This window comes from Meleagris gallopavo, chromosome 17 (genome assembly GCF_000146605.3).
Source record: "Meleagris gallopavo isolate NT-WF06-2002-E0010 breed Aviagen turkey brand Nicholas breeding stock chromosome 17, Turkey_5.1, whole genome shotgun sequence".
NCBI classification, from domain to species: Eukaryota; Metazoa; Chordata; class Aves; order Galliformes; family Phasianidae; genus Meleagris; species Meleagris gallopavo.
The window spans coordinates 7100076-7115021 of NC_015027.2; the positions used below are offsets into that span (position 1 = coordinate 7100076).

Consider the following 14946-nt stretch of genomic DNA (forward strand, 5'->3'; position numbering starts at 1 on the left):
GCCAGAACCGCGACGGCAGGCGGCGGGTCCCCCGGGGGGGGGCGGGAGCTGGAGATGCACACCATCAGCTCCAAGGTGTTCGGGGACATCCTGGACTTCGCCTATACCTCACGCATCGTGGTGCGGCTGGAGAGCTTCCCGGAGCTCATGACGGCCGCCAAGTTCCTGCTGATGCGCTCTGTCATCGACATCTGCCAGGAGGTCATCAAACAGTCCAACGTGCAGATCCTCGTGCCCCCCACGCGCCCCGACATCATGCTGTTCCGCCCGGGAGCCGCTGACCTCGGCTTCCCTCTCGACATGACCAACGGTGCCACGTTGGCGCCCAATGGCAATGGCATTGCAGGCATGCCTGAAGACGAGGCCACGCGGGCTGCACTCACCGCGGCACAGTCCTCCCTGCCTGTGCTGCAGGGTGTGGACCGCCTGCCCATGGTGGCAGGACCCCTTTCCCCGCCGCTGCTGGCCTCACCCTTCCAGAATGTTGCTGCTAGTGCCCCCACCTTAGGTACCAAGCGGGGCAGAGGCCGTCCCCGTAAAGCCAACCTCTTGGACTCCATGATGTTCGGGGCCCCGGGTGGACTGCGGGAGGCTGGCATCCTGCCATGTGGCCTCTGCGGAAAGGTTTTCACTGATGCCAATCGGCTTCGTCAGCACGAGGCTCAGCATGGGGTGACGAGCTTGCAGCTGGGTTACATAGACATCCCACCCCCCAGACTGGGTGAAAATGGCATCCCTGGCCAGGACGACCCTGATGCGCCCAGAAAAAGAAGCAGGACAAGGAAACAGGTGGCATGTGACATCTGTGGCAAGATCTTTCGGGACGTGTACCACCTGAATCGGCACAAGCTGTCACACTCTGGTGAGAAGCCTTACTCTTGTCCAGTGTGCGGGTTACGGTTCAAGCGGAAAGACAGGATGTCCTATCATGTTCGATCCCACGATGGCTCAGTGGGAAAGCCCTACATCTGCCAGAGCTGCGGGAAAGGCTTTTCCAGGTAAGAGAGAACTTCCAAGGATCGTAGATGCAGAGATCTAGGAAGTTGTCTTTCCCATCTCTTGGGAAACCAGAACAATTTGTACATAGGGTAGTTTGGCTGTTCCAATTTAAAATGTCTCGAGAAATGAACTTTCATCATTTCCGCTGGGAGGCTGTACTGAGTCTCTCAAAAGGATCTAAAAGTAATTAAGACACTGATCCGGGAGTCAGTTGGCTCCTGGGTAAACATCCCCAGCTCTGTCCCAGACCCACATACACGTCAGGCCCTCCCTCAGATCACATTTCTGACAAGTGGGTCTCCCTAGTAGTTACCTGTCTCACTGTAGTGTCTGGAGACTCCTGATTTGTAGGTAGTTGGAAGGTGCTGTTGAAGTGCAAAATATTAATACATCTCAAGTTTATTATTTTTCTCGTATCCATTTTAAATTTTCTTTTTTCTTAACTTCCCTTCATTTCTCTTAGTTCGTAATGTTTTTTATCACCCAAATGTGAAGGAAGAGGTGAGATTTCAAAGGCTGCAGCATCAAGTATCTTTTAATACATGATCTTTGTGTCCTTTGGGTTTACAACCTTCTGAAGGGGATCCTGTTTCTGCCCTGCAACATACGTAAGATCTGTGCATTTAATGTTGCTGCTTTTTTTGTTGTCACTGTTTGTGGGAGTTAATATAAGTTTGAGGCTAGGAGCTTGGGGGGTGGGGGGTGCATCCATGCCGTGTTCCCCTCGTAGCTGCACTCTGCTTCTGTCTGCAGTTGTTGACTCAGCAGGGGAGAGGGATCTGACACAGGACAATGAATCAAAAGCTGACAGGGGTAGAGTTTTCCCAGCTGTACACGTGGGAAGTATGTGCCTGCTAGCTCTCCTGTTGGTAGAGTTTTTTGTTACTGGGATAAGTTAAGGCAACACAGATTTCTTCTTTTTCCTCCTCCCTCTTCTTTTTCCCCTTCTTTTCTAAAATCAGCACTAATTAGGGGACGCTCCTTGTTCAGGACTGCAAATTTAGTGATGAGAAGTCATAAACTGAAAATGTGAGCTAAAAGCAAATTATGCTTTTTACTACAGTGCTACCTGTGATCATTGCCAATTTTTATCATTTTTGTTCAAGATTAAAAATTTCTGTTGCTGTATGAGAGATTTTTGTCAACAAGGGGAGGTGAAAAATACGTGTTGAGTTCTCCTTGTTTCCAATGACTTAAAATGTGAGCAAGCAGGTACACTGTTAAGAAAATAAACCACAAAAATATCTATCCGTCTTTTTAAAATCGAAGCATGGAAAGTAGAGAACCTTTCTTAAGATGCAGTATTCAGTTACAGGAGCTGTCAGAGGAAAGCTGGAAGCGCGATGCCCGACTTTAGTGCCCTTTCCTCCAGCGAGTAGTGCAGCAGCGCGGCCGCCAGGCTGGCAGCACCTGGGAGGACCCCAGTCCGTCTGTCTGTCTGGTTGCACGGCCCCAGCCCACCGCAGCGCCGGCTCCAGCAGCACAGCTCGGGCTCTGCTGTCCGCAGTGCGTGAATTCCACCCTGCGCGCTCCCATTGGCGCAGCTGGAGAGCTGGGGGAGGAGAGGGTGGAGAACTTGTTTCCAAGCAGTTTTGGGCTCATACAATGAAAAGCTTTCTTCCCACTAAGAGAAACTCCCATCAGGAAAATCTGCAGCTATTCAGTCTTCTCAAAGTAGGCTTTCCCAATTGCAAAGAATGGTCTAACTTTTTCAGTAATAATTTGCTCTTCCATTGCACCTTCTAGTTGGGACCTTCAGAGCACTTTATTTGTATTAACAGTCTCTCCACCACATTGTGAGTTAGGACAGTTGTTTTTTTTTGTCTTGCTGATAGAGAATGTCACAGCAACAGAGCGTAGAGTCAGTCTTTTTGCACAAAGGTGCTTAAAGTTGGCTTCTTACATCTATGTTTGGGACATAAATCAGAAGGGGCTGATTTTCAAATATTTGGCAACGGTAAACCTGACTACCCTGATGGTCAAGGCCTGAATAGGAGTTTGGAAGGGGACATGTAGGTTTGAAAATTGAGCTCGTATTTCCTGTTTGCTTTGTTTGTTCAGTCAGAGCTTCTTTGCAAGAAAATGCTGCTCTTTTAGCAAGTTGGAGAGAATACTTAAGGTAGAGTCCCACTTGTTGGTAATCTGGTTCTTGGAAAGTTAAATGTCACAACATCCGTAATAGATCCACCACAGGGATTGTCTCTCTCTTTTTTCTTTTTTTTTCTTTTTTTTTTTTGTTAAAATTAGACAGTTATTTTTAGTATTTGTTACAAGTGTGCATATGTGTATTTTCTTTGAAGGCCAGACCACTTGAATGGACACATCAAACAGGTGCATACCTCAGAGAGACCTCACAAGTGTCAGGTAGGAGCTGGAGGGGCTTACACTGGTATATGGGTTATCTTTGTTTTAAGGTGTTAGATTTGTAAATGTGCAGAGAATTACAAAGTATCGATAAAAATACCACCTGTGTGTGAATTGGATAAGTATTTGAAAGTGAGCATTCCACTACGATAGCTGCTTAACATTCCCCCTGTCCTCCAGTCCCTTGTGCTGCTTTGGTCCTGCTTCCCTCTGCTTCTGCAACGTGTTCTTCCCTACTGCTCCACTCTTTCCTGCTGCTGACCCTCCCCAGATCTCTTACCCACTCACCTTGTCCCTGAGCTTAAGTCAATGTCACAGAGAATGCCCTCTTTTTCCCACCCTCCTCTTTCCCACTCTGTTGCAGTTACCAACAGAAGGCTCCAATGTTGACTTGGTTTGTTGTTTTTAGAATAATTTCAAATAAAATTCATAAATTATTGTCGCTTGCCAGGGTGCTCTTTTTATCATATAGCATTCAGAACATTGCACTGAGCAAAATTGGAAGCTTTTTTTTTTCCTCCCAGTGAGAGCATAGATAATATAGGCACAGTATTCTTTCAGTATCTTTGTAATATGATGTCACAAAGTAGTATATTCATATATACATATATATATATTTACTTTACAGTAAATTAATCATTCATTGTGGTTTGAATGAACAAATCAAGAAAGATATTTTGTAATTCATTTGTGTAGAGATTTAAAAGGTGCCTGGAAGTGTTAATTAAAACCAAAGTTGAGAACCAGCTTCCATTATCACCCACTGTCTTCACAAATTTGTTAGGCAAACTTCTAAAACATTTGTTGGGCTAGCAGTCTGCATGGTTGTTCTCTGAAGAAAGGCTTGGTTATCTATTTATTTTAAGAAAGATTGAGCATGATAACTTCATTTTCTTTGAAGACAGAAAAGTTAGAAGATTTTTTTTCCTTCTGAAGTTTTTAATGTTTTACGAACCTCGTCAATCCTATGTGACTGCTGCCTCCTCATCTGCACTTATTTCCACCTCTTGACACACCTTTGCTATGTTTCCTCCAAACTGTGAGAGTTTTGAAAGGTTTTTGTAGTTTTAATAATCCCTTAAACAGATTTTCAGAAGTATAGAGCCATCTAGAGGTTTTTGTTGCCCTCAGTACAGTCTGCAGGAGCTCAGCGCCTTTGTAAATCAGGCCATAGAGCCTTCGTGGTGATTTTACTCTTTACTTTATAGAAACCTTAGATTGGTTTGAACTTATTAAGATGATTAAGGGGTATAGATTCATATACATTGGAAAATTCTGCTTGCAAAAAAGATCTCACACTTTGGGGATGGATAGCAAGGGGTGTGAGTGGATAAACTGAAGATAACTGAAAATGTTGTCCCCAAGCATATGTTTGTTTGCAGGTGTGAAAGTAATACTTAGGTCTCAACATAACCAGAAACTCTCGATTCTTTTGCTAGTTGGTATCAAGGTTACTGAATATATGCAATTGATGAATAACACTGGTGAGCTTGAATTGTCCTTTACCAGCTGATACTTAATAGTTTTCATATCAATTTAAGAGGACTAAATATAAACTGTGCAAGTGTGAATCAGAGGATACACTAAGAGCTGGAAAGTCAAGAAATACAGAAACTAAGATTGTGCAGCCAAGCTCAACTCTTATCTCCTTGCACACATGTATTCTGTGATAGCATTTTCTAAGAACTGCCTTTCTCATTATGTATTTGCTGTTTAAAGTCCTGTGACATTATATGCATTGTTTATTTCAGTTAGAAGCTATAATCTATAGATTACAAGCATGAGGGCAGAATTGAGATTGTCATTTCAAGCTTGATTTGTTCTTCATTTTTGAATGCTTAACTCTGCAAAGTTAATAATTCGTTAATCTTAAACACCATGTAGAATGTTTGTTAAAGAGCTGCTGTGTCTCTTTGAAAAAAGACTGAACAATACGCTGTCAAATGAAGAAAACCTTGAGCATGCCTGGATTTCGATATATGTCATACAAACCATACAAAGGGATGCCATGCACTGAAAATTGTTTTGAATCTAAAAGCTCGTACATAAATTGATAAAGTTCTCCTTCTGGTTATCTCATAGCCAGTAACACTTTTGTTCTATGACGTTTATCAAGACAGAGTACCTGGCCACTAATAAGGAAAATAGCTTAATATTGGCTTGTTTTTTTCCAGGTTTTCATTCTCGTTTTCATTGGTTTCACTGACCTTTGAAAAACTCTCCTAACTTCCAACCCTTGTAGCATCCCATGCCACACAAAGACCTGATTCCAGCTTTTTTGTTAAAATAGATGCAGAAAGGGGAAAACCTCCACAGACCAGGGCATCTCAGGAAACTGATCCAAGAAGTTGCACTGGTGTCCAGACCAGACACTGAGTAGCACTCTGGCTATATTTCCCTTGTATTGTTGCAATGATGATTTTTTTTTTCCTTCTTTTTTGTTGTTTTTTTGTTTGTTCGTTTTGTCTTGTTTTTTGTTTTTTTCTTTAAACTTACATTTGAGTTCCAGATATAGGAGAAGGGGTAAGTCAGTGTTATGGCCATAAGGGACAGGTTGGTTTGCTGGCTCATCATGGGAAGACATAAGGATGTATTGTTGGTTTTTGAGTGTGATTGGTATAGAAGTTAGGCTGCAGTTCTGTGGACGAGAAAGAAAAAAGGGGAGGAACAAGAAGTTTGTTCCTTCTGTGAGGCAAGAGGAAGGTTGTTCCTCTGGCAACTGAAAGTTTAAAAAAAAAAAAGAAGAAAAAAAACAAGGTTAAGTTAAAGCAGAGCTTTTGTTAAAGAAAGATATCTATTTAAATAAACCTAAAATTGGCATCCCAAGTCCAGTGCTTTTCCCATTGATTTCAATGCAGAATGAGTTTCTTCCTGTCCTAATTTCTCTTACTTCCTGCCTATTAGCAGGAAAATGGCAGCCACCATGGAATAAGCTCAGAGACATCCACAGCCATAGAAAAGTTGAAACTTCAAGAGGTATTTCTTCAACAATGTTTTTTAAACTTTATATATATATTCTTTTTGGTCTATTTATATACCTTTGCAATGTTTGATAGGAAAGCACTGGAGTTTTCTTCTATGATTAACAATTAATGATAAATACTTAGTACTCGTGTAGCACTTCACATCTTTTATAAAATAAAACTTTTTACTTTTTTTTTTTTTTTGCTCTATACTTTTATAAATATTAACTATTTGAATATTAACTTTGGGGTTTTCTTTAATTATAGTCCTATCTCCCATCGTTATGATTCAGCTAAACTGGTTCTTGCTTTCTCCACTGGACTGATTATTTTTTCAAAGCTTCTTCACAGATGTATTTGCTATACAGCTTATCCAAAGATGAACTTTACAAAACTCAGCAGCAACACATAAATGATTACATTGCCTTTCTCTTAGCTTTCAACTTGGTCGTTTCAATGTGAGACAGATACAATTTTACTTCTGGCATCCGTGTATTTATGTGGTTTGTCTCTGGTCTGCTTTATAAACTAATGCACTCCCAATGCTTTTGTATGGACACTCACTGTGGCTCAATATTACTAGAGTAATTGATGATGGGTCTTTTGGCTGTCATCCTTGATTATCTGGTTATATACTTTTAGTTGATATCCAACAGATTGATTAGCATCAGCATTAGGAATCCTAACTTAATTGAGCGTTTACCTCTAATAACATTTAAGTAAATGAAAGCTGCACCTCTTTTGCTCAGCGCTGTGTCCTGAGATTTCAAATACAGAGAAATTTTTCATTTTTAAGAATTTACCTCTTAATCTTCACTGCTTGTGATTTATGATTCTTTGTCTGGTGAGCTTAGCTAAACTGTGTATCATGGAAATTCAGATAATTTTGCTGTTGCTTTTTTAAGTACATTAAGTCCTGATCCAGTGAGGTGCTAAGTCTTGTGCTTGCTGCCGAGTAGCCTAAGCTCCATGGGAATTTACTTTACTTAAGCATCTCACAGGGTCAAATGAATCCAAAGCCTGTTGAAATGGATAGGTACTTTTCAGCTGCCTTTAGTGTTTTATAGGTCAAGCTGTTGATTCACTAAATTACACAAAATTGTGTAGGTTACCCTTACCTGTATTTATCGATTTCGTTTATCTGAAGTTGTAATTTTGTAATTTTACTAAGATTGTTAATTTAACAAGCCTCTCTCTGGTGAAAGAGTTGTTTAACTGCACCCTGATACTTGAAATGGCAGAATGTATCCAGTTCCCAAGTCACTTAATTTTCTTATATTATTTCTTAGGGGACTCTGGTTATACAACTTATACCTGCATTATTTTATATAAAGGTGTGGTATAAACCAAACACTGTGCACTCTGGGATGTCACTGTTGCCCGTTTGGTCTGGTCATTCTAACACATACCTGCTTTTGTTTTCCTTCTTGCACTTGTGAGCAGTCGTTTTGGACAATAATAACTTGTACAGTGTATTACTGATGGTTTACTATTTTCCTTCATGTTAGGAATACATCAAACCTTTCAGAACTGACAGGCTGTCGTAGTAGGCATATACACAGTCTGCACAGCTGCCACTTGCTGTGACTATGAACATGGGAGGGAACTGTCTCTCATCTGTCATACAGATTACCTCTGAGAAGTGGGCATGTAGAACCAATATTATCTCATGGCAGATCAAGCTTGTTTCATGATAATAAGTGAGATATGATAGCTTGATCGGGGTAAGTTTTAAACAGACTACATTGCTATGCAGTTATTTTGATACCTGCTCACTTCCGAGGCTTCACTTCTGCACTTTGTCTGCACTGCTGCTGGGGGTACCAGGATGGCTCTTTTACTGTCTTTTGTTTTTTTCATCCCAGGCAATTCTCTCATGCTTTATTATGTGTCTTCTTAGTCCAAAGGAGAAATCCTCTGTACAAGTCAGATTGTATCAGAGAACAAAATTTAGGAAAGTGTCAAAGAGGACATTTTGAGTGGTCTGAAGTGATGTTAATGGCTCAGTGAAGTGGCAGAATTTACTGTAATGCTACTTCTGTTATTAAATATTTCTTGGTATTAATATCTTCATCCTCAGTGAGGAGCTAAGGCCTTAGAACTCTTATCTATATTGAAGTATTATTATCTGTAGTACATTAGCGCTGTTTTCTTGCTTTCTTAATTCTTTCAAGTAGTAACCACATCTTGTGTGATATGTGGGTGGTCTGAATTGTTAACTGTGGGGAAATGGCTTGTGTATCATGTGATTTGTATATGCAGGGTCTGAGGTATTTACTCTAAAGAATGCTAAATAGATTTGACAGCGTCAGTGCTTTTAGCAGGGTTGTTGAGTCACATGGTTCTCGTTGTACCTGCAGACTTGTAATGCTTCCTTTGCCACGCGTGATCGACTGCGCTCACACCTAGCATGTCATGAAGACAAAGTTCCATGCCAGGTGTGTGGGAAGTACTTGCGGGCAGCATATATGGCAGATCATTTGAAGAAACACAGTGAAGGACCAAGCAATTTCTGCACTATCTGTAACCGAGGTAATGAAGAAACAATTTTTTAATTTCAGTGGGCTGGGAGAATGCTCGAGGGAAGCTGTAAGGCTGTGTGACTGTCTGCAACAAGAGACATATATACTTATATGTGTACATATTCTTTGCTTTCCTTATTGAATTCTTAACTTCGAAACTGGTGGTGCTATAGGTCTGCTCTTATATAGTTAATAGTTCCTAAAGAACCTTAGTTTAAATCTGAAGCAAATTATTCTTAGACAATTTTAAGAATTTTATTTGCTAAGTATCCAGATTACTATAAAATAACCATGATACATTGCCTTCTTCATCATGCACATTTTTTTCTGGTCCCCGTGTACAGTCTGGAAGAAGAATATTTGAAATACACATGAAGTTGAGAATTATATACTGTACATAAAGAATATACATTTTATTATCTTATTAATCTCCTGGTGCAGCAGCAGAGTCAAACTGCTTCTCCCACTTCTCCCAAGAAATTGCTTTGTATTAATATATATTTCTGAAACAAGTCTCTTAAAGAGCACTAAAAATGTGCTTTACTTTTATTTGTGTAAATACAGCTTTTCAACTTTTTCCATCTGTTTTTAGTACTGCCAAGTTGGAGAGACACTTGTAGACTTAGGCTTTGCGGGATGTTAAGCAAGCTGGGCAAACTTTGGAAAGAAGAAAAAATAATTTTGACTTGCTAATGCCTGTTTGCTTGCATTTTTTTGAATGATTAATAGTCAACTTCAAAATGTACTGCTGGCTCACACTCGTGTACAAACTTAGTGAGTATGGCAACATGTTGCCTCTGTGTTTGGGGATCTCTTTTTTTCTGATGAGCTGTTTTTTGGTAATGTGTGCTGCCATTCCTATTTTAAGGGAGATGAAATCAAATCTTATGAGAGAACTGCGTCGAATAACGAGGGCTGTAGGAGGTTTGAGATGATGAGGAGATGATGAGTAATGAGAGACATTCACTTGTGAGGGAGGCGTCTCCAGTGATTTAGCCATATGTTAGGTCCTGAAAATGATACTAACATTTTGACTAGATATGGTATCTGTGTTGAAAATCTTCAGATTCTGAAGCTCCAGGTAGACGATGTGTGATGAGGCTCGGCTTCCTCTTCACATAAAGGCCTCTCTTCTGAAACGCTGCTTAAGCTTGTCCTGATTCTTTCTGTTGTAACAACACGCAGGATGCTCTGCAAGGTCCAGGTGCTGTTCTGCTCTCCCTCAGGTGTACACGGTGCTAAACAAACACGTGTAGGTTGGGAGAAATTGTCACATTTCCAGGGCTTATAAACTTGAGTTTCAACTCAACTACCACCAGATGTCACTGCGGCTCCTTTAACATTAAGCCAGCATGACAAAGACAGATCTGGTGATTAAACAATGAAATGATTAAAAGGAGTATTCACATCTTACAGGCCTAGATATACAGTAGGAATTTAAATAAAATAGAGGTTTTTTTTACAGCAAGCTATTAGCAACTACTTTATTCTTACGGTTTATGTATTGCAAATGTGTTGCTGTGAATTCCGTTATACATCAGCACTTACAAACCATAACAAAACTGTTGAACTGTTGCTAAATATTTATTTTGTGTTAAAATTCATAGGAAAAGGAAGTTATAGACTGGCTTTGTCAACCGCCTGTATTATGGGCATTGTTACATGCCATGAATTTTGATTACAGGTTTATGATCCATGATATTGAGATTTTTTAAATCCAGAGCTTTCTAGAATCAAATTATAATCTTCACTGTTTAAAATAGATATCTTAAATTGTAGAGGCTGAAGACGTACAGAAGTACAGTGGAAAATGTATGCATTGGAAACCTCTATTTGATGGGCACTGGCACAGTCAGAAGCTGCATGCTGCCCCCAGCTGTGGCTGCTAGAGCTACAATGCAGTTTTATCCTTCCTCCTGCTGATGTCCTGCTGTGTTTTTTAATTAGAACTTAAGTAGTGCTGGATATAATAATTGTCAAGCAAGATGATGAAAAATTTTAAGAGCTGCTTGTAAAGGGAAGTAGGATGCTGGCCCACCAAAAAAAGCAACAAAAAAAGTGGATAAAAAGGTGACTTGTACTGCTGAACTCATCCTAGTGGCAAAATCAGAGTGGGAAATACTAACTCAGAATCCTCACTTCATCCCATCAGACTGAAGGCTTTTCTGTAGAAGTTTATCAAGTGTCTTGTGTTCTCCTAAAGGCATAGTGGGTTTAGGAGAAAAGGACCTCAGTGTCTGATTGAAAGTGGTTGCCAGTTGTTTATTATGTCATTCATGTGCCCTTTTGCTAATTTTATGTATTTTGCAAAAATGGCAGTATAACATCCAAAAATTACCATCTGTGAGTTGATTTTCTTCAGGTTCTTTTCTTACTAAGGGTCTTTTTGCTTAGAGTAATTATGTAAGCAATTAAATCTTCTCTAACCGAGGGAGCTGTGCAGTGTGCTTTTCTGAGATTTTCTGATTTGTTTGTTTTGTTTTTAAAAAGTAATGGAAAATGTGCTTATGGAAACTTAATCCTCACTTTTAAAGACTTTTTTTTAATCAGTTTAAATCCAAAAGACTTGCTCCTGCTTAGTTGTTATATAATATCCTCTTACCCTTCCTAGGAACTTCATTTGCTTGTGAGGGTTTTTCAAAGAACTACAAGCTTCCTGACTTTGGCAAGTCCGAAGCTGATGCTTTGCTGTCAGGTTTGCAAGTTGGAACAGCCACGTTCTATTTCAGACTCATGCACTGTTTGCTTCACAGAAATCAGAGGAGTTTGGGGATGAGTGCATATTCTAATCACAAGTTAGATTATTATTATTATTATTTTTACAATAAAGTGAATTATTGTATTTTTAATGGTGGATACAGAGCTGACTAAGCTGACTGAAGCTAGAATCATTCTCCAAATGTTCTGGCTAAGTCCAAATCAGAATTTTTGAAAAAGGAGCATCCTACAGCTATTTTTGTAGTTGTCTCCCTGTGGATGTTACCTGAGAAAAGAATGAAGATTGTTTTTTTCAGTGCACGTTTTTAATGTTGATTAGTCTGGAATGAAGAAATAATCTGCTCCGCAAAGCTGTGAGCTGTGTATGGGTAAAGCAATAAATACTTTTATTTGAAACATACTGCCACTTTGTGCTCTGCATTAGCTTGATCTTGTTTTTAAAGAGATTTCAAAAAGTAAAGGATTATTGATTGTGAATTCACCCCCATCTTCCTAGGACAGCTATTCCTAATTAAGGCCTAATGGGGGAAAAAAAAAAAAAGCAGTACTGAGTGCTTCAGAAAAAAATAGAATAAAGCCAAAAAAATCTCATTTCAAACAGTTTCTTATGAAGCAGTTGGCATTCTTCCTGCCTTGATAGAAGCTGATGACTCACATGTTCATCTGCCAAGTACAGAAAGGGGAGCTAACACACTTTGCAGGCAGCTTTCATTATATAAAACAATGTGTTCTACAAATAGAATTGCAGAGTTCAGAAAAATGACTGTATAGCAGAGATTACAACTCTAGATTTCCCTGTGTCAGTTGTAGTATAGAAACACACTGAATAACTGTGTAGTCCTTTGTTAATGGTTAGCAATAGGATTTTAATGTGTTGCTAGAGAAAGAAACTCATCTCAGCATGCATGCAGTCGTTAGACATGTAGGAAATAAGGGAAATACCTTGAGTTGTACGTATCACCATTACATCTGGACATTGGTCCTTTTCTCTAGCAGTCACACATCAGTTCTATCCATATCTGCTGTAAATTTTTCATTTTTGTTGGAAAAACAGATTCTCTTGCAGCCCAGCGACACATTCAGCGCAGCGTTTTGTGCCTGAGCATAAGTCTTGCCTTACTTCAGAAGAAAATATCCTTACATTAGCTCCCTGGATGATTTTTCCGAGATGATTCCAATCCTTGTTCTCAATTTCTTCTGTTATGGTTTTCTTGCTGAATCTTATATATTTTCTTTACTTTCATTTTCAACTCAGGGATCCGCAGCAACTATCTCTTGTTCATTCTCAGCTCCCTGCCCCTTTTTTCTCCAGCAAGTTGCAGTGGAGTTCTGTCTTGCTCTGCATGCCATGTGCATGTAATTCTTAACTCTTGAACAGTCTTTGATCCTGGCTGTGCAGTGACAATTCTGTCGGGTAGACAGAGGGAATTCTTATTTGTTATTACATTCAGCACCTAAAATTATCAGCTGCTGTCAAAAAACCCACCCAGCAACAACCCACAAACATGTGAGCCAGCATTGATTTTGCATCTCTCCTAATATGTTATTATATCTCAGCAATTGTCAATGCAGTTACATCACTGTAAAAGTGGCTTTACAACAGTATATCTGTTCATAAAGTGAAGCACTGATATGAAAGTTCTGTTTCAAGGGCTGGTGCTGCAAATGCTGTATTGGTTTTAAAAAGAATTAATCCAAGCCTCAGGTTATCTGTTTGCAGAACAGGAACCTGGAGCTCTGTGACTGTTGAACGTGTGTTCTGCTGTCTGCTCTTAAAGGAAAATGATTCCAACATGAAAGTGTTATAAGATGGTTATTGATGGGCTTACCTGTATAAAAAGTGTTCAAAACTCTGTCCTCCATGTGCCTTATGTGTGATCCAAATGCTTCTAGTACTACCCACAGGTTTATTAAAATCTGAATTTTAAAATGTTTCAAAGTATTTGTTAGATAATTTATTACATTAAAGAAGAAGTTCTTATTTGTGAGAGTTAAGAAATAGAAAAAAATAGCACATGAACAAATTTAAAACAATGTTTAATTAGAATTCAGTGTTTGAAATATGTGGTTTTAATTTCATGGTCTAAGCAGCTAATAGAAATATTGAGATTTCATTCTGATATATATATATTTTTTTCTGTTAACTGGAGACAAAACATGAGTTTCAATATAGTTTTTAAAACTCAGGATGAGCTGAATGGGGAAAATAGTCTTTGAAAATAACTACAACAAAACTGTGTTTCTTAAAATCTGAATAGGTTCAGCTTTCTGTCTTCTAGGAGCGACTATAGATGCTGGAAACTAAGGGAAGGCAAAGTAAATTCTAAAGAGCTGTGTTACTAAATTGTACTCCTTCAGGTCTTAACTGCATAAAGTAAAATACTTTGAACTGTCTCGCAAAGTATAAAAAGAATTTTAAATTAAAAAAAAAAGGTGAAGATATATGGGTGCCTTTTTGTGTCATGTCTCTTCTGCCTTTTTTTTTCCCCATAAAGTTTCATATGATCTGCTAAGGTTGTATAGGATTTGTTTCTCAAGGAGGCTGTTGATCTTTCATCGTGACCTCCAATAAGCAAATGATGTCTAATGAAAGATATGTATTGTGTTCATTGTTTGATTATGTCCAGGGATGTAGTTGAACATGTTGTAGGTAGCCAGAAATCAAGCTGGTATTAATGCTAACCTTGTAAATAGGGAATAGGAGCAAGAAAAAGATGTAAGGAACAGAGAAGGCAGATGTGTGTCTTTGCTGATGGCAGGATCTCATCTCCTTTTATCTTGTTTAGGTTTCTCCTCTGCCTCCTACTTAAAGGTCCATGTTAAAACCCACCACGGTGTTCCCCTTCCCCAGGTCTCCAGGCACCAGGAGTCCATCCCGAATGGGGGAGCAGCATTCCACTGCGTCAGAACCTATGGCATCAAAGGCAAGAGACTTCCTGCCCTGCACCTTGCTTCTCTGTGCAGAACTTGGTGCTGTGGGATGTTGGGCTGGTCATGAGAAAGGGGAGGGAAGGAGGGAGGAAGGACAGGAAAGATGCTAGAAAGAGTCTGAGGAATATGCAGAGAAATCACATAGCATGCAACATTTGTCATCACTTAGGTGATTTAATAAGCCTGGGGAAAAGCTATGTTAGTTCATCTTGACCTAGGAGCAGTGTTTGCATTTTACCCGAGAGCTGCAGATCCTTGACAAGTCCGTAGTCCACTACACTTAAATCTTGTGTCAACCAAACCTTGTTTCTGATTTCTAGTGAAGGCAGAGAGAGAGCCCGAGAACGCAACCATGAAACCATGGTTGTTTTCTTGCCCAGGAAAAAACAGCATGCTGGGTTAAACAAAGTCTGTGCCAATGGAAAGCTCCAGTTGTGGGTTTTTTGTTG

At 39.7% G+C, this 14946-nt stretch overlaps 1 protein-coding gene across 1 annotated transcript in view; it reads left to right on the forward strand.

Annotated features, from left to right (window-relative positions):
• The window catches only part of PATZ1 (POZ/BTB and AT hook containing zinc finger 1), a 21490-nt gene extending 6911 nt beyond the window's left edge, over window positions 1-14579 (forward strand). Inside the window, exons 2-6 of the mRNA XM_019620921.1 lie at window positions 6-998; window positions 3300-3363; window positions 6268-6339; window positions 8687-8858; window positions 14353-14579. Coding sequence (XP_019476466.1) covers window positions 6-998; window positions 3300-3363; window positions 6268-6339; window positions 8687-8858; window positions 14353-14564 — 1513 coding nt within the window. The 3' untranslated portion in view covers window positions 14565-14579. The remainder of the gene's footprint in view (window positions 1-5; window positions 999-3299; window positions 3364-6267; window positions 6340-8686; window positions 8859-14352) is intronic.
• The last annotated feature ends 367 nt before the right edge of the window (window positions 14580-14946 follow it).